At 48.9% G+C, this 24,133-nt stretch overlaps 2 protein-coding genes across 2 annotated transcripts in view; one reads left to right on the top strand and one right to left on the bottom strand.

Moving 5' to 3' along the window:
- FANCM (FA complementation group M) overlaps positions 1 to 23,929 on the bottom strand; it is a 73,177-nt gene extending 49,248 nt beyond the window's left edge. The window contains exons 1-4 of the mRNA XM_054162155.1: positions 23,437 to 23,929; positions 22,032 to 22,204; positions 19,240 to 19,317; positions 17,358 to 17,516 (exon numbers count right to left, since the gene is read on the bottom strand). Coding sequence (XP_054018130.1) covers positions 17,358 to 17,516; positions 19,240 to 19,317; positions 22,032 to 22,204; positions 23,437 to 23,929 — 903 coding nt within the window. The remainder of the gene's footprint in view (positions 1 to 17,357; positions 17,517 to 19,239; positions 19,318 to 22,031; positions 22,205 to 23,436) is intronic.
- Positions 1,276 to 10,543, top strand: LOC104297279 (heme-binding protein 2). The gene is made up of 5 exons (XM_009897187.2): positions 1,276 to 1,501; positions 5,555 to 5,646; positions 7,097 to 7,238; positions 8,334 to 8,517; positions 9,341 to 10,543. The coding sequence occupies exons 1-5, from the start codon at positions 1,276 to 1,278 to the stop codon at positions 9,510 to 9,512; spliced, it is 816 nt and encodes a 271-aa protein (XP_009895489.2). The 3' UTR covers positions 9,513 to 10,543.
- Positions 23,930 to 24,133: the final 204 nt, after the last annotated feature.

Below are 24,133 nucleotides of genomic sequence, written 5' to 3'. Positions count from 1 at the left end.
ACCACTGCTGCTAAGCCACTGCCACTACAGCATGTCCCTCAGCACCACACCCACATGTCTTTTAAATCCCTCCAGGGACAGTGACTCCATCACCTCCCTGGGCAGTCTGATCCAGGGCTTGACAACACTTTCAGTGAAATTTTTTTTCCCAATATCCAACCTCAACCTCCCCTGGCACAACTTGAGGCCATTTCCTCTTGTCCTGTTGCTTGTTGCATGTGAAAAGAGACCAACCCCCAGGTGGCTCCATATGTGTTTGAGGCAGCTGTAGAAGTTGATGAGGTCTCCCCTCAGTCTCCTCTTCTCCAGTCTAAACAACCAGAGGTCCCTCAGCTGCTCCTCTTGTGTTCAAAATAAAGAGATGAAATGGAAAAAGATGAGAGACTCATAAAATGATGGATCAGCTAGGAAAGCATGAGTTCAAAATGAGAAGACACAAACCCCAAACTTCTTGAAGATCTCTAATGCTTGGAACCTTGTACAGCACATGAGCTGGCATGTGCACCTTTAAGAGGAGGCTGAGGGGAGACCTGCTGGCTCTCTACAGCTCCCTGAAAGGAGGTTGGAGCCAGGTGGGGCCTGGCTGCTTCTTCCAGGTAACAAGTGACAAAGTGACAGGAAATACCTTCAGCTTGCACCACTGGACATTTAGGCTGGACTTCAGGAAAAAACTTCTTCCCTGCAAGAGTGGTCAGACATTAGCACAGGCTAGCCAGGGAGGTGGCAAGTCACCATCCCTGGAAGAGTTCAAGAAATGTGTGGACATGGTGCTTTGGGACATGGTTTAATGGCCATTGTAGTGTTGAGTTGATGGTTGGTCTCAATGATATTGGAGGTCTCTTCCAGATGAAACAATTCTGTGACTCTGTGGTCTAAGAGTTGTGTACAGGGAGATGTTAGGCTCTGGCTGGATGCAACGATGTTATGGTCTTTCCCAAGCAAGTGGTCTAGGATTCTGTGAGGATAAATAGCAAGCCTGGGGGCAGAGGACACTTGTTGGAGCTACGGACCAGCCAGCCCACGAGCAGACACCACTTGTTGAAGCTCAGTTCAGCTCAGCTCATCTCTGTGCAGCTCATCTGAGCTGTATCAGCCCTACCCGGTGCCGACAGCTCAGTCAGGCACTGCCACACCTCCCTGCTCTCCGTCCCTCCCTCCTGGCCGGGCAGAGGCGGGGACCAGCCCCCTTCGCCTTCAAATCCCCGGGCAGGGCAGAGCCGGGTGAGCCCTTCATAAGGCAGAGGGAGCCGGCAGGGCCGGGCACAGCTCGGCAGGATGGAGACGGGCACGGGCGGGTGCCGCATGAGCGGGGCGGAGCCGGCGGCCATGATCACGCTGGAGGAGCTGGGCGGGCTGGCGGAGGAGAGCCCGGACTCCGCGTACCACAGCAACGGCAGCAGCCTGGAAGAGGAAGCCGAACGCATGGAGGATGAGGAGCAGGAGCGGCTGCTGAGCTACTGGCAGAACGTGGGCAGAGGGCACCAGGTGGACGTGCCCCGGGGTAAGGAGCGGGACGGGGCGGGCAGCGCTCAGGGCAGGGCTAAGCCGCTTTCCGCCCACGGCAGCCCGCTGGGATCGGGAGGATTACGCAGGGAGGCAGTTCCGAGCTTACCGGCACCTTCCCGGGGACTCCTGACCTTCAGCGCCACCGTGTCCCTTCTGGTGCTGCCCAGGTGGTAACTCGTGAGGGTTGCAGGGGGCACTGGGGTGGTGCTGGCAGGAGCCTGCGGTGCTACTCGCAAGCCATCCCTTCTCTAGAGAGCCCCGAGAGCCTGCCCGGGGGTCTGGCACCCGGAACATCCCCCGCAGGGGCTGCGGGGCAGAACGGCTCTCATCTGCCTCCTCGGCTTCCCCTTGGCCAGGCCAGCCGCAGGGTCCCACCAGCCAGCAGCGGTGAGGTTGGCTCAGGTACACCTGGTGCCTGCAGGAGCTGTGTGGTGATAGAGCAATGAACAGCCTCTGGACACTGCTGATACAAAAAGCCTGAGGTAAAGCTCTGCACAGGGTGATTCTAAAGCTTGTAGACAAGCAGCTGAGTAGCAGTGGCTTGACCTGTTTATACTGGTGGTTAAATCCTGATTAAATATTAAACTGACTGCCTGCAAAAGCAGCCTCCTTCAGAGTATCTCCTGTAGCTACCCAAAAGTTTGGCTCTTTAGAGAAGACACATAAAAGAGAGTACACCCTGCTTTCCAACCATGCCTAGACATCCCCATCTCATCTCCTCTGTGTTTTAACAATGAAAATTAACACCCCCTTCGGGTACTAAGAAAGGCAAGGTCCCTCTGAACAGAGTTCTCACCTGGCCTTGTCCTCCCTGTCCCCTTAGAAAGGGTCTTTGGCTGCCCTGTGCCAGCAGTGCCATCCTGTAATTTCAGTGCATCAGATCTAACAGCTTCAGGTTCCACGGGGGTGTACACAGGGGGAAGTGAGGCAGGAGAAGAGAAAGGGAGGTAGGAGAGAGAAGGGCCCAGTTTAACATACACAATAGTGAGGCATGAACATATTCCTCAGGAGTAGCTTAATGGAGCAGAAGACAAGATTCCTTCCCACAAAATGCTCAGGTATTCTGACCCCACTGAAACCCCTCTGACGAGGCAGGACATCAAGTCGAGGAAACTATTCCAAAAGAGCATTTTAGCACGTTTTAGTTACTCCATCATGAAAGGTTGACTTTGTAACACCAAGCAAAGGGTCCAAAACCCTAAAAAGTGTTTTTTCCCCTTCAGGGGGCTCTATGCCAGGAGCAAACTGCATCTCAGCTGTTACAGCCTAAGAGCAGCCCATGTGAGCTTGTATGGTCCATCCAAAGTTCAACATATCCAGTCCCCTTGAGCCTCAACACAGAGAGGTAGAAGGAACAGAGATGGCTTCCTGGGAGGAAGAACCCTTCCTGTAACAGGGAGCAGACCACATCTCTTGTCCAGTGTGCTCCATCCAACAGGCTGCTGTCACTGAAGCCATGATGAGAGAAAACAAGACCTTTACTTGGTCCAGATTAACTGTCAGCCTGGTAACTGCAGACAGAGAGCCCCTGAGATATGAACAACAGGACTTGTGTGCCCTGTAGCCTAGTGGTCTGCAAGAGAATGTTCCACAAGCAAGCTCAGGAAAGCTGCTAGCTTGCTAAAGCATAAGGTTGTCTAAGACAGTGTGCACAGCAGCATGATCTGAGCTCAAGTATCCTGGCTCCAGGTGAAGCTTTAGCTCTTGAATTACAGGGGGATTTCCATCAACTCCCATGTACCTCCCTTGCTGGAAGCAGCACCAGGCTTTGCTGGTACTGAGGCTGCTGGACAGCCAAAGCCACTGGGATCACATGGGCAAGGACCACAGAGCCTCTGTCACTGGGTCATCCCCTAGGTGCAGTCTCATGCTGAAGCCCACAGCTGCCCAGCACTAAAACTTCCTTCCAAAATGGTGCTTGTAGACACCTTGAGAGCTGCTGCTTCTTGGATCTCTCCAAAGGACACATCTAGTGGTTCTACTCAGCATGAAGACTTGGGGTAGAGCATCAAAGACTATTTTCTCTCCTTTAGAATAACAAAGCTCTGTGTGCATGCACTTACGGCCATAGCTGAGGAGTGCATCCCACTGGAGCAGCACTCCCAGCAGGTCTGGTCAGGCACAGATCAAGGATCAATTTAAATACTGCTCAGCCCTGAGCAAGTCTTGTCACGTGTCCCTTATTTACACAAACCCTCTTGTAAAGCTTTGTCTCTTCCATAACACCTACTCATACTAGCAACTCTAATCACTATTTTGACGTTTAATTAAATCAAGACTTCCCCTAGCTACAGTGCTACAGCTCCCAGAGAGGATTCCCAGATCCTGGAGATTGGAAGAGACCTCTGGAGATCATGCAGCACAGTGCCCCTGCCACAGCAGGGTCACCCACAGCAGCCTGCCCAGGATCACAATGTCCAGCTGGGTTTGGAATCTCTCCAGAGAAGGAGACTCCACAATCCTCTTCGGGCAGCCTGCTTCAGGGCTCCAGCCCCCTCACATCAAACAAGTTTCTCCTCATCTTTGGATGGAGTTCCTGTTTATGCCCATTGCCCCTTGTCCTATTACTGGGCACCACTGACAAGAGTCTGGCCCCATCCTTTTGCCCCCCACAAATCCTTTAGCTCTTGCTGATCATTGAGAAGATGCCCTCTGAGGCTGGTCTTCTCCAGGTTAAGCCACCACAGGTCTCTCAGCCTTTCCTCCTTACAGAGATGCTCCAGGCCCCTCAGCATCTTCCCAGCCTCCACTGGACTCTCTCCAGTGGTTTCCTATCTCTCTTGAACTGGAGAACCCAGAAGTGGACCCAGAACTCCAGATGTGGGTAGGGTAGAGCAGAGGGGGAGGAGAACTTCCCTTGACCTACTGGCCATGCTGTTCTTACCTCATCCTGCCTTGTGCTGTCACACCACTATTCAGGCCGGTAAGCCTGGACTGAGAGGTGGAACTCAGCTAATTCACTTGCTTTTGGGGGGGAAGTGATTTTAAGAGTTGTCCAGGTTAAAAGATTTACAATTCAAAATTTATATATTATAAACACATACTATAAAACAAACCAAATGTGCCTGACAGGCAGGCATTCACACACTGAAGAATAAACCTCCTTAAAAGGCATTAATTAATTGTAATTCCAACCCTGTGCATTAAGATGGAAGAAAGGCGTGGGGGGGTGAACAACCAAACAAAAAACCCAACAAACAAAAACCACCAGAAAACCACCACCCACATTTATCAAAGGAATCTAAAACCAGTAAACTTTTATAGAGTCCTGGAATGTTTCCAAGTTCTTGAATACTCCATGGAAAATTCACTGCTGAAGCCTTTTATTTCCCTCTCAGCCTCTAAAGAAATCTATTTTAATGGCAGTTATCACTTAGATTTTACATGCTTCCCAAGGATGTCTTTTCAAACCCATTTAAAATGCAGCCCAGAGCAGCTTTCTCCTCTTCATTAGAAGGATCTCCACCATGCTAAATAGCCTTAAATCTAAAGCTACTGGATGCCAGGAGATGGAGGTTTGATTCTCAGCTCAGCTCCAGATTTACTCAGTGACCTCGGCCAAGTTAATTCTCCTGCATCTTAATTCCCTGAAGCATGGATAATACTTCTCCTCCCACCCCCCATCCTGCATTTTCCACTCAAGATCCTGAGTCACTTAAAACATTCCAGAGGAAGACTTCTTTCAGCTGAAGCTTCAGCCCTTGCCATGCTTGTCTGATAAATATCACGAGGTAGCATCCAGCCTTTCAAACACAGCCCATGACAGTTCACTTGCTCATCCTCTCTCAAAGCCCTCCATCACTTCAGCTTTGGAAGCCAAGGGGTAAACTCTCCTGGAATAGAGTTTTTCCATCCCTAAGACCAACCTCATATCCAAAAGTTCTGAGCCTCTCCCTTAAGGGTCAACTTTTAAGCAGAACTTCTTTATGAATTGAAGGTGGAATTAAAGTGAAGGCAACCACAGCTGCAAAGGCACCCAATCCAACCATATTTAAATGGCCAATCTGAATGTCATGCTTATTTCTCCAGCCTGTGTTCTTTGTTGCAGACATGGCAGAGCCCATCCAGCAGCTGACTAGGAACAACAGTCCCCAGGAGAGACAGACCATCCCCTTCACTCTGATCCAGCGCAAAGAAAAGGTACTGCCTCCCATCCCTGTCGGGTTCTTGGGACCCACACCTAGCTTCCCAAAACAGCTTTCACTGGGAAAACATTTTCATCCTTCAGGATTTTTAATATCAGAATCATAGAGTTGTTTTGGTTGGAAAAGTCCTCTAAGATCATTGAGTCCAACCATCAACATAAAATCGTGGAATTACTATGGTTGGAAGAGACCTTTAAGATCATGGAGTCCAACCATGAACCCAGCACAGCCAGGTCACCACTGAACCATGTCTCTCAGCACCACATCTCCACGGCTTTGAAACCCCTCCAGGGATGGGGACTCCACCACTGCCCTGGGCAGCCTGGGCCAAGCCTTAACCCTTTTGGGGAAGAAACTGCTCCTCACATCCAACCTAAACCTTTCCTCCTGTCATAGAATCAACAAGGTTGTAATCACACACAGTATCACAGAATCACCAAGGTTGGAAGAGACCTCAAAGATCATGGAGTCCAACCTGTCACCACAGACCTCATGACTACTAGACCACGGCACCAAGTGCCACATCCAATCCCCTCTTGAACACCTCCAGGGATGGTGACTCCACCTCCTCCCTGGGCAGCCCATTCCAATGGCAAACAACTCTCTCTGTGAAGAACTTTCTCCTCACCTCAAGCCTAAACTTCCCCTGGTGCAGCTTGAGACTGTGTCCTCTTATTCTGGTGCTGGTTGCCTGGGAGAAGAACTACCCTTCAGGTAGTTGTAGACAGCAATAAAGTCTCCCCTGAGCCTCCTCTTCTCCAGGCTAAACAATCTCAGCTCCCTCAGCCTTTCCCTCTCACTTGTTCCTTTGGAGAAGAGACCAACCCCCACCTGGCTCCAGTCTCCTTTCAGGGAGTTGTAGAGCATCAGAAGGTCTCTCTTCAGGCTCAACTACCCCAGTTCCCTCAGCTGCTCCTCATTAGACCTGTTCTCTAGACCCTTCACCACCTTTTTTGCCCTTCTTTGTTCTTCTGGTTGTCCACCTGAAGTAGTTGATATCTTTATGCTAAAAGTAAAGCACCAAAATAGCACAGAATGCTTTGGGTTGGAAGGGGCCTTAAAGTCCACCCAGTTCCAGTCCCCCTGCCATGGGTAGGGGCACTTCCTGCTACACCATCTTGCTCAAGGCCCCATCCAACCTGGCTTCGAACAATTCTAGGGTTGAAGTCACCACATCTTCTCTGGGCAATCTGTTCCAGTGTTTCACCACCTTCATGGAGGAGAATTTCTCCCTAGTGTCTAAGCTCAGTTCAGCTTTTTCCAGTTTGGAGCCATCACCCCTTGTCCTGTCATTCCACACCTTTGTCAGAATTGCCTCTCCAGCTCTCCTAGAGTCCCTCTTCAAATCCTGGAAAGCTGTTCTAAGCTATTTGATAGTTTGACTTTCCTGGTTGCCTGTGTTTTCAGGCAGTTGAACTCCAAAGTCATTCTCCCCCTGTTTGCAGCTGGGAGATCTGCTGTACGAGAAGCGGCAGTACGGGAAAGCCAAGTGGGCTTGCATAAAGATGAAGGAGAAGCAGTATGAGCAGAGTATCTGCCTAGGCTTCATGAAGCTCATGAGGTACATTTGTGAGCAGAACTCCTCAGGTAAGTGGTGCCACCATTCTACAGTCTAATCAAAGTGTTAAATTTAATCATTAGCTCTTCCTTTTAGTAGCTCCCTCTCTGTAGGGACATGTTCCTGTAGTGCAGCCCTTCCAGCAGTGCCCTTCTGGCTCCAGCCTCATTTCAGGGAGTTGTAGAGAGCAAGGAGATCTCCCCTCAACCTCCTTTTCTCCAAATGAAACAACCCCAGGTCCCTCAGCAGCTTGTCACAAGACTTGTTCTCCAGACCCTTTACCAGCTTCATTGGCCTTTTCTAGACCTGCTTTAGCCCCTTAGTGTCCTCCTTGGAGTGAGAGGTCCAAAACTGAGCCTAGTACTCAAGGTGAGGCCTCACCAGTGCTCAGTACAGACAGTCCCTGCCCTGGTCCTGCTTTCCACACTATTACTGATTCAGGCCAGGATGCTGGTGGTCTTCACACTGGCTCATCAGCCTTCTGTCAACCATCACCCCCTGGTCCTTCCCCACCAGGCAGTTTCCAGCCACTAAGTACCACTGACACAAAGTCAGCTTACAAAATAAACACAAACCTCTTGAGAGAGGGAAAGAGGTGAAGGCAAACTCAAACTCCTTGCCCTACATGAAGACAGCACAGCTCACCAAATACCCTCTATTTTGGAGACACATCCACATCTATTCCCATGTGCAGGTTTTAGAGTGAGAGATATAGAGTCATAGAATTGTTTGGGTTAGAAAAGCCCTCTAAGCTCACTAAGAGCAACCATCAACCCAATACCACCACAGCCATTAAACCATGTCCCAGAGTGCCATGACCACATCTTTCTTGAACACCTCCAGGAAAGTGGCTCCAGCACCTCCTTGGGCAGCCTGTTCCAACCACTCTTTCAGGAAAGAAAGGTTTCCTTATGTCCAATCTAAACCTCTCCTGGCACAACTGCAAGCCATTTTCTCTCATTCCAGCACCTGATACCAGGGAGAAGACCAAACCCCACCTCACTCCAGCCTCCTTTCGGGGAGTTTTAAAGAGCAGTGAGGTCTCCCCATAGCTTAATCTCCTCTGAAAGGCATAACAAAATGCTGCTTGTAGTTGGATACACAAGTTCCATGTGTCTCCTCAGGCCTGTACTTGGGAATCACCATCCCCATTGTGACCATCGTGCACACAAATGAGTCTCAGTCAGAGATGACACAGTCAGTGACAGTAGCCTACTACCTACCTGAAGTGCTGCAGGATGAGCCACCTCATCCTTTTGACTCAGACATCATCATTGAAGAATGGCCTTCTACCATTGTTTATAGCAGGTAAGAAACTCTTTAGTTGTGTTGAGGGACAAACGGTGAGAAGATGGATTCTTCCATTTGGGTATGCTGCAGCTTCTAAGCCATGCTCTAAAGGTTTAAAGGATGTGAAGGTCTAAATGGTTTCATCTGAAGAGAAGAACTTGATTTTGACTACTTCTTAGAATGGTTTGGGTTGGAAGAGACCTCAAAGATCTAGTTCCAACATCTGGCCATGGGCAGGTATACCTCCTACTAGAATAGGCTGCTTAAGGCCCCAGCCAGCCTGGCCTTTTAACACCTCCAGGGCATCTATGACATCCCTGGACCTGTTTTATCAAAGTGGGATATTCAGGACATAATGGTACCAATCTACCTGCTACAGTGATGCACCCATGAATCATAGAACTGTTGAGGATGGAAGAGACCTTTGAGGTTGTCCAAGTCTACCCTCTTGCCTAGAGGTCACAATCCCACCACAAGGTCTAATACCACCTGAAAACAGACTGTATGGTTGGGAACAAGGCAAACATCAGTGGAAACACCGACGAAACCTGGTAGCTGTTTGAGATCAGTCACAATCATAGCATCCTAGAGAGGTTTGGGTTGGAAGGGACCTTAAAGATCATCTAGTTCCAACCCCTCTGCCATGTGCAGGGACATCTCCCAGCAGACCAGGTTGCTCAAGGCCCCATCCAACCTGGTCTTGAATACCTCCAGGCTTGGAGCCTCCAGAGCTTCTCTGGACAACCTGTTGCAGTGAATCAGGTTAGAGTTTAGAGTAATTTAGAAGCAAGTACTTGTAGGGTCTATTAAAAAGAATTTGATATGAAGTTGGTTGTTGCAGGAGCTTCAGAGGCATCACCAATGAAGACTCTATCATGAGAGAAATAAACCTGCTGGCAGCCATCCTGGAGAGCCCCGAGCTGTGTCTGCAGGACACGTTCATCATCGCAGGGTACACGAACCCAGCCGCCGCCAACCGACACAACGAGATCTGGTTCCTGCAGAGACCATGACCTCCTGCTCCTGCTGCTTGGCAGCCACACCAACCAGCTCTGCTTTGCTGGCACTCTCACAGGTGAATCACATGAGTCTACATGTCCAACCCTCCAAGATGTTAGCAGTGTGGCTCTGAGCCAGGAGGTGGCTCCAAGTTAAGTGTCTCACAGAGGTAACAGCTCACCCATACAGGTTCCTACGGTGACTTTGACAGGTTGTACAGAGTTTGTATGGAGATTTTTAGCACTTTAGGGCTTAGGTCGCATTTTGGTTTGTTTTTACAAGATAAGGGAGACAGAAACCTCTCTCCTCATCCACTTCTTAGCATCTCTAGACTGCTTGGAGCTGGGCGAAGTGGTAGGGGTGATCCTGCAGCCTCTGGCCTGACCTGTTCCGGGCACCCAGTGCTGCCCCAGGGACAGAAAGACCCGGTTGGGGCATTCAGTAGGACACAGACATTGAAACCACCTCACACATGCAGGCTAGGCTTTAAAAAATGAATAGTCAGGTCTTCATTTGTGAGGAGAACTACCAGATTTAGTCCACTGGGATTAACCCAAGGAGCAAGAGCAGGCCAGTGCTGACTGCTTTTAATGCCCATCTGTGGAGCAGAGATTCTTCATGCTTACCTCAAAAAGCATTCAACCAAAGTTCTTCTCACCTGCTTGCTTGGTCTCTTCTCGTGAGCAGTCCTAATACCCATTGAAATGTTGATAGCAGAAGACACAGGTCACCTTAACCACACTGACAGCAATCCCATCACTAAACTGGGCATTCCTAAGCAGAAAGTGGCTGCTCTCAACCATTCAGCTTTCTGAACTTTCTTCTCACAGCTTTGCCAGATGTCAAAAGCTGCAGCTGAAGTAATTTGTTAGGACTTTTTAGACCCTTCTGGTAGTACCACACTATTAATGTCATGATACAAATCTTTCACTGAAACAGAGAAAAAGAAACACAACAAATCAGCTAGAAGTGACCTGAGCCGGCCACTCAAGGCCTACCACAGTTGTGTTTTGAGCATCTCCAGGGATGAGGAGCCCATAACCCCTCTGGGTTGCCTTCTAGTATTTGACCACCCTCACTGTGAGAATTTTTCTTCCCCAGTTTGTTTCTTTTACCCTCCAGATACGTAAGTACACAACTGCCAGTCTAGGAGGCCATGACTGAAAGAGAAGCCCCCTGAGAAGGTCTGAAAACAGCCCATGCTTGGCTGTTCACCAGTTCAGGAGCACCTACTGCACTTCACAAGTGGGGTAGCACACAGGTTTGCTCTCAAAAATCCCTTCCCAAAGGTCCTTCTCACAGATATGACAGGAAAAATTAATGGAAGAAAATGTATTTTTATATAAAGCTTCCTTAAGTAGATCACCAGCATCATTTATTAATCAATCACAGGGTCTAGGCTTTAAATAGACTTGTAGAATGGTTTGGGTTGGAAGAGATCTTTAAAGGTCATCTGGTTCCAACCCCAAAATAAACACAAAACTAGAACTTGTGTTGTTCAGATACAAACCAGCAACCACAGGCAGCTGTCTGCTAGGTTACAGTAAAGCTAACTGGCCAACAAAGTGGATTTGTGGAACACCTCTGGCCAAGTAAACACGCAGGTCTCCTGAACTTAAAACCTAGTTGCACGAGGCTCCCTGCTCACAAAACTGACTTGATGCTCAATCTCTTGCCGAGCAGCACAGAGGGCACCAGCTGGTCCCGCTGAGCAGAACCAAGGTGCCCTCTGGTGGTTGCTGCCTGCAGGGATTCCAGGAAAGACATCAAGGGGAAGGAGGAAGGAAAAGACATAGAGAAAAGTTTGTGGGGAGGCAAAAAACCCCACAGTCCTCACGTTCTTCTTCTGAATCACACACAACCAAAGAATCACAGCATGGTAGGGGTTGGAAGGGGCCCCTGGAGATCATCAAATCCAACTCCCTTGCCAAGGCAGGGTCACCTAGAGAAGGTCACACAAAAAACACATCTGGGGGGGTTTTGAATGTCTTCAGAGATGGAGACTCCACCACCTCTCTGGGCAGCCTGTCCCAGTGCTCTGTCACCCACAAAATAAGTAAGTTCCTCCTCATGTTTAGATGGAACTTCCTATGTTCCAGTTTGTTCCCCCTGCCCTCTCATTGGGCACCACTGGTCCTGTCCTCCTGACACCCACCCTTTAACTATTGATCAGCACTGATGAGATTCCCCCCACCCCAGTCTGCTCTTTTTCAATCTAGAGAGCCTCAGTTCTTTCAATCTTCCCTCATGAGATGTTCTGGTCCACTCTATGATTCTATCCTGAGCTGGTCAGATACTCTGAGATGGTTCAGCACAGACAGCTTAACTGGTTGTTAAGCTGGGAGCCAGGAATCTCAGAGACTGTGGGTTGGGGGCTCTTGTTCCAACCAGGAGACCATCAAGCCTGGTCTGTGCCAGGCAACAGCACAGTGGCCGTATCTAGGAACCACTTTGATGAGCCAAGCTAAATACACATCAAAGTATTTAATAGAGGAAGTAATGAATGCACCTACTCATGTCTGATGTTGCTCTCTTTGGTCAAGATACAGGATCACAGGCAGAAGGGAAAAATAATCAATATGTTGAGTTACTTCCTGTCTGGTTTGTATTTATCTTGCTTGCTTTATTTACTGGCTGGAAATACCAGCCAGTAGTAAAGTGAAAGTTAATAAATGCACAGAAAATAACACAATAAAGGTTTGAAAATACAAAGTTGAAGAACCAGGGAAGCATCAAATAATAGGTTTGGGTTTGTCCTCAATCCCCCTGAAGGGTTTTTTAAGCACAAACAGAACCACAGAATGCATCACGTTGGAAGGGACCCTCAAGAGTCAGCTTGTGCTACCCTCCTGCAGTGAGCAGGGACATCTCCAACTAGATCAGATTGCTCAGGGTCCTATCCAGCTTGACCTTGAATGTCTCCAGAGATGGGGCTTCCACCAGAATTAGTGACCAGGGAGGGTAGAAGGTTGGGTAGAAGTTTGGACTTGATGATCTTAGAGGTCTTTTTACAAACCTTAATGATTCAATGATTCTATCTCTGGGGAGCCTGTTCCACTATTTCACTACCCTCATCATGAACTTCCTCCTGATGTCCAGTTGTCACCCTTGATAAGGTCTTGAGGCAAATTAAAGATGTTCCTGCAGTCTGATTGCTTTTGCTAGTCAGAGAAAACACTTAAGGCTTGGGCAACCACAAAAGTCCAGCAGTTCTTGAAGCAGTTAAATCCCCACACCACAAAGTCCCACTTTGTACATACTCCATGTTCTAAACCTCTGCTACATCTGATGTCTCCTTCTGTGACCCAGCTACTTGTGGGTATGTTAGAGAACCATCCTCATTATTGAAGTACAACAGTCAGGTCTTTATCTGAGTGTGCTGATAACTGCAGCAGTGTGTTTGGTGTTGTTTCATGTCAAACCATGACTTCCAGGCTAGTATTTATTTTGACTTCTGGTAGATGGCTTCTGCTGCTGAGAACCAAGAGTTTGAAGATACACTTTGTGGCTATGGATCATTGTATCAGCTTTTGTAAGTGGCCCTCAAAGCCTGGGCTTGAAGAATTGTGGCTTGGCACTGACACACAATAAAGTTTATTCACAGATTCATAGAACAGTTTGGGTTGGGAAGGACCTTAAAGATCATCTAGTTCCAACCCCTTGCCATGAGCAGGGATACCTCCCACTGGAGCAGGTTGCTTAAGGCCTCATCCAGCCTGGCCTTGAACACCTGCAGGGAGGGGGCATCCACAATCTCCCTGGGCAACCCCTTCCATAATCTCACCACCCCTCACCATTACTCAAGTTAGAGCAGGGAATGCCAAGGAAACATCAAAATTGCTCAAGGATGTCATCTCAGCAAGCTTGAAAGCATCACCTCAAGCATGCCTACCTTCTGTTCTTAGAGCAGGTATTTTGTTATCCAACTCTGGCTCATTAAGCCACTAACTCATGGATTTTCATTTTCTGAAGTAATTCCCACCATCCAAACAAGACAATAAATCAGAATTCACTCCTATTTCACAGATTCCCAGCATGGTGGGGGGTTGGAAGGGACCTCTGGAGATCATCCAGTCCAACCCCACTGCTACAGCAGGGGCACCCACAGCAGCTTGCCCACAGGATCACAATGTCCAGGTGGGTCTGGAATCTCTCCAAAGGAGAGCTTTCTGGGCAGCCTGCTGCAGGGCTCTGCACCCTCAGTTTGTGGAAGATGGAAGGCTGCAGGCTCAGCAGATGAGTGCTGTCCTGCATACTGTGTATCTTTCAAATCAGCATTAGTGCCTACAAAGTTGATTCCAGCTATTGTGATACTCAGGGCCTTGCTTATTGAAGACAGACATGTCCTGTGGCCTGCACCGTGCTGTTTGACACGGTCCCTCACTGTCCCCTGAGTGTTGTCTTGTTCAGTGGTGCTGTCTGTCAGAATTAAAGAGATTGTTTTATTGTGCAGAGTGCCCTGGCCTCTCCATTCTCTCATGGACACACAGCTCCTGGGCAAACAGCAGGACACACAGGTTGCTGTTCTGATCTTGCACAAGCCACTGGAAGTGGGAAATGGGACTGTAAGATCCCCAAACTTAAATCTAAGATCTGTAAGATGCCCAAAAGAACTCTGAGATCCCCCAAACTTAAACAGTTTTCACAGAATGCATCAGGTTGGAAGGGACCCTCAAAAGTCATCCAGTCTGACCCCCCCCACAATCAGGGCAGGGGACAACATCTGCAACTACTGCAGGTTGCTCTGAGCCATAAACAGCCTGACCTGCAATGGTTCCAGGGATGAGACATTTCCCACCTCTGCAGGCAACCTGGGACAGGCTCTCACCACCCTCTATGTCAAACATTTCTCCCTTCTCCCCAGTCTCTCCTTTTACTTCAAAGCATCACCCCTTGTCCTGTCACAACAGGTCCTGCTCAGAAGTCTGTCCTCAGCTTTCTGATTGGTTCTATAAGCACCAAAATGCCACCAAAACATCTCCCTGGAGCCTTCTGTTCTCCAGGCTCAAGAACCCCAACTCTATCAGCCTGGTCTCACAGCATTGCTTTGGCCTCCTCCAGCCCTACTCCAACAGAGTCATGGGTGTCTCCTGTGCTCAGGACATCTCCAACTAGATCAGGTTGCTCAGGGCTCCATCATGTTTGACCTTGAATGTCTCCAGGGATGGGGCCTCAACCACATCTCTGGGCAACCTGTTCCAGAGTCTCACCACCCTCACTGTGAAGAACTTCCTCCTAACATTCAACCTAAATCCACCCTGCTCCAGTTTCAAACCATTGCCCCTTGATCTGTGTGCTGCAGCCAGCAGGTCTGCCAGTAACCTCCCTGCTCCCCACTGCAAGAGCCATCTGCAGTCCCATTTTTGTACAGCATCCAGCCTGGTCTCCCACAGGTCCCACAGCAGCACAGGCTGGGACAGGACTGCTATCAGAACCAAGCTGTAGAGATACAGCACTTGGAGTGATGGACTTATTCTGCATTTGCTCCTAAATCCTGATGCCATTCAGAGCACACCTCACAACTGATTCTTTTGGCAAGGGACAAGGATAAGGAAACACACAGGATAGGAACTTGTTTGATAGCACAAAAGGAAATGGCCTTAAGTTGCCCCAGAGTATATTTAGATTGGGCATGAGGAACAATTTCCTCCCCTTGAAGATTGTCAAGGCCTAGCCCAGGCTGCCCAGGGCAGTGACAGAGTCACCATCCCCAAAGAGCTTTCTAAGTCATGGAGATGTAGTGGTGAGGGACCTGTCAGTGCTGGGTTAATGGTTGGACTTGATGATCTTAAGATATCATCAGCCTAAATGATTCTCTGATGCATGGTTGCAGTCACACCCTGATCTCAAAATGCTGAACAGCCAAAACATAGAATCAGGGTAAAAGGTATAGCTGAACAACTGGGCACTCTGCAGAAGCTGAGGGGCAGGAGCCAATATTGAAAGTGTTGAGGTCTCCAAGAGCAAGGCTTGGTTTGCCCATCAGTACTGAAACAGGCTGGGCACCATCCTTCCAATTGTATTCTCAAGTCAAGCAGCAGCAATACAAATGCAAATAACAGTTCAAAGACAGGAAGTAGAAACCACTGAAGCCACAAGACCACGGAGTCAAGGTTGGTCTAGCCTCCTTGATTACACCAGATCAGCCAACCCTGTGTGATTGTTTCAGCTTAAACCTCAGATGAAGTCCCTGCAGTCAACACAAGCATTCAGACACCTGTAGTGATGCCAAACTATCTTAGAGTTCTTACCAGCTGCTCAGTGCAACCTCCTCATTTAAATACATTTGATTCACACAATGGTTTAGGTCAGAAGGGACCTTAAAAATCATCTAGTTCCAGCCCTTCTGCCATAGGCAGGGACACCTTCCACTAGAACAGGTGACTCAAGGCCTCAATTCATGAACAAACAAGGTAGTCTTGCAATGGTCTTCACAAACTGCCCCCAGTTCATCAAAATGAAACCAAAACTGCACTCTAATCATGACAGCCTGATAGTAATGAATCCAAATTTAGGTCTTTATCTAAAAGGGAACATTTTTAACTGTTCAAAGTGGTACCTTCTGCAATACCATTTGTCTACTAGGAGCTTACTGAAAGGACACTGAGCATTAAGTCATCACTGACTGGACAACAGCTCTGGCCACTGCTAACCTGTTCTACATTTGGATCACAAAATGCCAGGTTGGAAGGGACCTCAAGGACCCTCTGGCCCAACCTTTCTAGGTGACAGTGTAGCTGAAATGAGATTGGACATCATCTACTGGTTAAAAAGGGAAGAATAATGCTCTCAAGAGAAAAAAAATTCAAAACAAAGCCACAAAACCCAAACAAAACAAATACACACAACAACAACTAATCAAGGCTAAGTAAGCACACAGAGAATATTCCTAACCAGAGAGCATATTTCAGTCAGTAATCCTTATGAGGCTGGCAATAACCTGGACAACACAAGCATGGCCATTCCCAACACCTTAAAACCACTACATTCAAGGAAGCTGGCGCCCTCAGCTCAGGTCTCCTGTTATTTTGAAGGATTCCAGAAAGAGAACGAGATAAATGATTCAGTAGTTAAGTTTTGCAGCAGAGCTTTTGAAGTCATTGCAAAGTAACAGGTATCGCTGCTGTGCTGTGGTTGAAACCATGATTTTGTTTTTCCCCTTCTGCCTTATACTCTAAGGCCAAGTTAATCACACAGGAAATTGCTCCCTTGATAATCATAGAATTGTAGGGACCTCAAGGATCATCTAGTTCCAACCCCTCTGCCATAGGCAGGGACACCTCACACTACATCAGGCTGCTCAGAGCCACATCCAGCCTGGCCTTAAATCTCCAGGGATGAGGCTTCTACCACCTCTCTGGGCAACCTGCTCCAGTGTCTCACCACCCTTATGGAGAAGACTTCTTCCTAACATCCAATCCAATACAGAAGCCTCTAACCTTCTTTGATCAGAGAGAAAATCCACATGCTGTGTATTTTAAACCAATAGGTCTTTTTCCACTGGACAAAGCTATGTGTGGCTAGCAGCTCCCTCCCCTGTGGGCACAAGCTTTAAGTCTAGTTCAGTTTGGTTTTCAAACTCTAAATCAAGACAATAGTTCATAGATTCATAGAATGGGTTGGAAGGGATCTTCAGGATCACCTAGTCCCAACCCCTCTTGCCATGGGCAGGGACTCCTTCCACTAGACCAGGTTGCTCAAGGCCCCATCCAACCTGGCCTTTTAACACCTCCAGGGAGGGGGACATCCACAACCTCTGCTGACAACCTGTTCCAGTGTCTCACCACTGGAGATGTTAAAGCAGGAGCGGAGATTCTATCTCTAGTGCCACTGGAGAACAAAGGAATGCCCCAGCTCACCCGGATGTAAGCATTCTGGATGTCTACCACATCTTCACCCAGAGGAACGACAATCTTTTCCACTCGTCTCTGGTGAGAGTAAGGCTGAATTTCTGGGGAGTCTTCGGCACAGCTCTCGATCTGTGCAATCAGTAAGTTGGAAATGACTTGCTGCACAGCCTGTTTTGAGAAGGCACACACAAAAACATCATTATTTGCTTGTTAACGCTCCAAAACTGTAAGTTAGCATCACAAAGACATAGTGATTTCCTTGAGTGCAACTGAAAGGACAAGGTCCCTACTACCTAGAGATGAAAAACAAGACTCTGCACTTCAGGACCTCAAGCAGGACAAAGAACCAGCTCTAAGTTCATGAATACAAAAAGCAAGCAACTGGCCTGCAGGGACAGAGCTCTTCCTGTGGCTTTACCTGTGCCATGAATTACAGAATCATTGTGGGTGGAAGAGTCCCCCAAGATCATCCAGGCAAAGCATTAACCCAGCAATGCAAGATCACCACTAAACCATGTCCCGTCGCCACCACATCTCCACAGCTTTGAAAGCCCCCAGGGATGGGGACTCCACCATCGCCCTGGGCAGCCTGGCCCAGCCTGTGACAACTCTCAAGAGGAAGAAATGTTTCCTTGTGTCCAACCTAAATCTCCCCTGGGACAACTTGAGGCCATTTCCTCTTGTCCAGTCACTCATTCCTTGGGAGACAAGACCAAGCCCCACCTGGCTCCAACCTCCCTTCAAGGGAGTCATAGAGAGCCAAGAGGTTCCCTCTCAACCTCCTTTTCCCCAGACTAAACTCCAGTTCCCTCAGCTGCTCCTCATAAGACCTGTTCTCCATACCCTTCACCAGCTTCATTGCCCTTCTCTGGACACAGAATTACATAATGAGAAGCAAACTGGAGCCAGGTTTGGCTGTCCTTAGCCTGAATACCTCAGCTTTTTGTTTACCCATCATGCTACCAGGCTGCCCAGGGAGATGATGGAGTGACTACCCTGCAGGACATGGTTTAATGGCTATTGTGGAGTTAGGTTGACAGCTGGACTTGATCTTAGAGGTTTTTGCCAATCAAAACAATTTTATGACTCTATGACTGTACTGAGGTTGGGCTACATGACCTTTAAAGGTCGCTTTCAACCTACAGCATTCCAGGATTCTCTATTCTTCTTGGTTCAAGTGTTCTCAAAACCCAGAAGGGATTATTTGCTTTCCAAAAAAAGCCAGAAAATGAGAAGTCCAGAGCACAGTGAAGACAAGCCCTTAGCAACCAACAGACTGTAAGGAGATTCAGGTTTTATGTGGGAGTCTAACAGACTTCAGTCCTCTCCCAGTGGAATTAGAATAGAATTAACCAGGTTGGAAAAGAACTTTGAGATCATCCAGTCCAACCTATCATCCAACACTAACTAATCAACTAAGCCACGGCACCAAGCACCCCATCCAGTCTCTTCCTTAACACTTCCAGTGATGGTGACTCCACCACCTCCCTGGGCAGCACATTCCAATGGCCACTCACTCTTTCTGTGAAGAACTTCCTAACATCCAGCCTAAATCTCCCCTGGAGAGGCTTGAGACTGTGTCCTCTTGTTCTGGTGCTGGTCACCTGGGAGAAGAGACCAACCCCCACCCAGCTACAACCTCCCTTCAGGTAGTTGTAGAGAGCAATGAGGTCTCCCCTGAGCTTCCTCTTCTCCAGGCTAAGCAACCCCAGCTCCCTCAGCCTCTCCTCATAGGGCTTGTGCTCCAAACCCCTCCCCAGCTTTGTTGCCCTTCTCTGGACACGTTCCAGCAACTCAACATCTTTCTTGACTTGAGGAGCCCAGAACTGGAATTAAACATAGCTTACACTGAATCTTTATGATTCCAGCCATGCAGGAAGATGTGACTCACCTTTGTGTCACTGCCTGGAGTGGCACTCAGGGCCAGGATCCTAAATTGGTTGGTGTGTTTGCTTAGCTCACGAACGACCTAAACAGAGCAAAGTTTCCATCAGTATCCTGAAAGGAGTTGATTTGTTTATACAAACTGTGTCATAACCAGCAAACAGAAAAAGCTTCACAAAATAGTCTACAAGAACCACCTCTAACTTCAAAGAGTAAGTTGGAAATGCTCCATTTTAACTGCTTTATCCACCCCATCTTGATTAGATTATCCCAGTCCCATTCAGCAGAACCACCCTGGTGAATGACAGGGTGATTTTTCACTTGGTTTAACAAATAAATAACAGCAAACTAACTCAAAGAAGCTGCCCAAAAGTAAGTTTGAAGAATCCACTCTAAGCAGTAGACCATGGAAACTGAGTCCCATTAAACCACAGAATGGTTTGGGTTGGAAAGGACCTTTAAAGGTCATCTACTGCAAGATTCCTGCTACGGGCAGGGATGCCTCTCAACTAGACATGGTTGCTCAAGGCCTCATCCAACCTGGCCTTGAACAGGGATGGGGCATCTACAACCTCTCTGGGCAAGTTGTTCCCATTACATCTGAGCAGAGACAACCAGCACCATCAATGGAAGGACCTTAGAGGTCTCTTCCAACCCAAACAATTCTATGATCCAAACCAGCATTCAGTTGAGTCTCACTGGGAAATGCTCCATCAGCAACTGAGAAAAGGCTGAATATTCCCCAGACTTCCTATGTTCTCCTTCTACAACTCCAATACCAAAATTAGCACAAGAGTTGCTGAACAATCAGGCAGCAAAGATATTGCTTTCCTACTCCACTTTCTCACTGAGCCAGTGCCACTGAAAAAGTGATCAACCACCATGAGCTGCACAGCATTATGAGTACCAGAAAAGCTACAGAGAAGTGAACAGAGGCTGAAGGGGAATTCATAGAATCAGAACTCTTTGGGTTGGAAAAGCCCTCCAAGATCATCAAGCCCAACCATCAACAAAACACCACCATGGCCACTAAACCATGTCCCCAAGTACCATGTCCTCATGTTTCTTGAGCACCTCATGGGATGGTGACTCCACCACCTCCAAGGGCAACCCATGTTCAGTTTGTACAAATAGTTCTACTGAAAATGATGGGAAGGTAAAGCTGAAACAGACCAAAGCCTGCCAGTGTCACAGCTCCAAGGCTGACAAGGGCTGAGGGAAGAGAATGTTTTGCTGCTGTAGCTGAGAAAATATAGTTCTAGCTCACAGAGTGAGTCACATAAAAGCAGATTAAAAAAATTATTAAATCATTGTTATACAGCATTTTGAACTAAAACAACCTAGAACAAGCTCTAAAATGCACCTTCTTGCCTCTGAAGAAGCCTTAAAAGCACCTAGAACCAAGTCCTTATCCATTCAGTTTCTCCATTACCTAAACCTAACTTTCTCTCAGGGCACCTATTGCACAACAGCTCCTTGCTAATCAAGGAAGAAAACTATTCCACAAAGACATCTTGAATTCATTTTGCTAAAATAAAGGCCACATTTTTTCCCCCTGAAACAACAAAAGGGAAAAACAAGCCCCAAACCAACACCTTGTCTCATTTAAAAGTTACTCTAACAGACCACAAACATACAGACTAGTTTGTGTTGAAAGGGACCTTCGAGATTATCTGGATCCATTCCTCCTGCCATGGGCAGGGACACCTCCCACTAGGCCAGTGTTAAAATTAAACTATCAAGGTGCAGAAACTAAAAGTGGGGGGAAACCCCACACCAGAGTACAGTTACAAACACAAACACAGCTGAAAGAAGAGAAATAGGATAGCAGCTTCTGTTATCAACTTGCCTCAGTCAAAACAAACCCCTTTTGGACACTAAAATAAAGTTCCCACCATGCCTTATTGAGTTTTAATAGAGGTTTTAATTAAAACCAAGGCACTGAAGATGCAAGGGAGACTAACTAAAAAACTTCGGCAGAGTGGCTCGAGGACTGCTTGGTGGAGAAGGACCTGGGGGTGTTAACTGATGGTCAGCTGAACATGAGCCAGCAGTGTGCCCAGGTGGCCAAGGCAGCCAACAGCATCCTGGCCTGAAGCAACAACAGTGTGGGTAGTAGGACCAAGTGCCCTGGTATTAGGCATTGGTGAGGCCACATCTTGAGTCCTCTGTTCAGCTTTGGGCCCCTCGCTCCAAGAAGGACATTGAGGTGCTGGAGCAGATCCAGAGAAGGGGAATAAAGCAGATGAAGGGTCTCATGAGAAGCAGCTGAGGTAACTGGGCTTTTCCAGCCTAGAGAAAAGAAGGCTAAGGGGAGACCTTCAGACTGTCTACAACTCCCTAAAGGGAGGCTGGAGCCAGGTAATGATTGGTCTCTTCCCACATGCAAGAAGTGAGAGGAGAAGAAGAAACAGCCTCAAGCTGTGTCAGTGGAGGCTCAGGTTGGATACATGGAAAAGTTTCTTCACAGAAGGAGCTGTAAAACCCTGGAACAGGCTGCCCAGGAAGGTGGCAGAGACCCTGCTGTCCCTGGAGATGTTTCAAACTAAGTGGCTAAGCAGTAGTGTTGTGATTGTGAGCTCTAGGTAAGCAGTTGGACCTGATGATTTCAAAGGCCTCTTCCCACCTCAACAGTTCAATGGTTCTGATTCTATGAGTGATCTTTCAAAGCAAAGTAAGGACCTAAAGGACAATCTCTCTAGAGAAATAATGACAGTAACACTTTATGAAGGAATTATACAACAACTACCCCCAAATCTCTCACAACTGCGAGCCAGGAGCAAGGTGACTGCGCGTTACCTGACAGTAGGCGTGATTTCCAAGGGCTTTGTGGGCTTCATCAACAACCAAGCACTTAATCTCCACAGCAGGACAGGTCCCACGAGAAAGATCATTCACCATAATTTGAGGAGTAAGGAAAAAGACTCTCTTGGCAGTCCAGAGGTCCCGCCGATTGAGGGCTTGGGTTCCACCTGGAAATTAAAGACATAACATCAGCAAAGCATTCTGCTGAGAACAAGCAGCAGAAGGCAGGCAGACAGGCTGGAGAGCTGGGCAAAGCAAAAACTCATGAGGTTCAACAAGAATAAGTGTGGAGTCCTGCCCCTCAGTAGGAGCAACTTCCTGCACCAGTAGAGATGAAGGGCTGCCCAGCTGGAAAGCAGCTCCATGAAGAAGAGTCCTGGTGAGAGTAATAGAATAGACCAAACCAGGTTGGAAGAGACCTTCAAGATCCAACCTATTATCCAACACCACCTAATGAACTAAACCATGCAACCAAGCACCCTAACAAGTCTCCTCCTAAACACCTCCAGTGATGGTGACTCCACTCCCTCCCTGGGCAGCCCATTCCAATAGGCAATCACTCTCTCTGTGTAGAATTTCTTCCTAGCCTCCAGCCTAAACCTCCCCTGGCGCAGCTTGAGACTGCGTCTTCTTGTTCTGTTTGCCTGGGAGAAGACCCCCAGGCCTCCACCTGTCCACAACCTCCCTTCAGGTAGTTGTAGAAAGCAATAAGGTCTCCCCTGAGCCTCCTCTTTTCCAGGCTAAGTAACCCTAACTCCCTCAGCTTCTCCTCATTGGGCTTGTGTTCCAAGCCCCTCACTAACAGAGATGTGCCATTGTGGCCAAGATGGGAAATGGTCTCCTGGGGTGAAGAGTATGTCCAGCAGGTCAAGGGAGATTCTCCTCCACATGTACTGTGCCCTAGAGTGGCTGCATCTGGAGTCCTGGGCCCAGTTCAAGAGAGGCAGGCAACTACTGGAGAGGGTGCAACGGAGGCCACCAGGACGATGAAGGGCCTGGAACATCTGTCTGATGAGAAAAGGCTGAGAGACCTGGGGGTGTTTAACCTGGAGATAAAAAGACTGAGAGGAGATCTTGCTAATGTTTACAAGTGTCTGAAGGGTGCGTGTCAGGAAGGGGCCAGGCTCTTTTCAACGGCGTCCAGTGACAAGCGGCAACGGAAACAAACCGGAACGTAGGCAGCTCCACCTTCACCGTGAGGCTGCTAGAGCCCTGGAGCAGGCTGCCCAGAGAGGTTGTGGAGTCTCCTTCTCTGGAGAGATTCCAAAGCCAGCTGGCCATTGTCGGTGGCCCTGTTTTAGCAGAGGCGTTGGACTAACTGAACTCCAATTGCGTTTTCCGCCTTGCCTGCTCCGAGGTGCCCCCCGCGCACCCCCGCCCGGCCCCGGCGCCACCCTACCTGTCATCTCAGCCATGTGCCCGCCCGGGATGCCCATCACGCTGGCGCAGGCCTCCATCTGCTGAGCTACCAGCGGCTTGGTAGGAGCGAGGAAAAGCACCTTCCCGGAGGGGAACCAGCGATAGAAGTTGTACATGACCACAGCGGCCACGAAGGTTTTCCCCAGGCCGGTGGGCAGGCAGACCAGCGTGTTGGCCAGCAGAGCGGCGTGGGCCATGCGCAGCTGGTAGGCTCGCAGCGGGTAGTTGGTGGGGTAGATCCAAATGGAGCCCGCCGCCGCGCAGAAACCCGCCGCGGGGCTCGGGCCCGCCGCCGGGCTCGGGTCCGCCGCCGCCGCGGCTTCCACCAACAGCAGGTCATCGTCTATCTCCTCCTCCTCCTTTTCCTCCTCCGCCGCCGACTTCTCTTCGGCTTTCTTCCTGCCCTTCTCCGCTGCCTTCCTACCCACCGTCCACCACGCCTGAGGCAAAGTGCGCTGCCGCCCGCCGCTCATCCTCCCTCAAGGAGCCGCCATGTCGCGCAGCTCCCTCACACTCGCAAACTGCTCGCAAACTACTCGCCCCCGAGCGCGGACTCCTCCATCTTCTCGCCGTTTCGTCGCTTAAAAACCCCGCGGCCGCCGGCGGCGGGGAGCGGGCGGGGAGGGGCGGGGGGCGGTGCCCGCTCCCCGCCGCCGGCGGCCGCGGGATCGACGGGA

This window comes from Dryobates pubescens, chromosome 5 (genome assembly GCF_014839835.1).
Source record: "Dryobates pubescens isolate bDryPub1 chromosome 5, bDryPub1.pri, whole genome shotgun sequence".
Taxonomy (NCBI): domain Eukaryota; kingdom Metazoa; phylum Chordata; class Aves; order Piciformes; family Picidae; genus Dryobates; species Dryobates pubescens.
The sequence above is the reverse complement of the archived record's forward strand: the minus strand, read 5'-3'. Positions and strand labels throughout refer to the sequence as shown.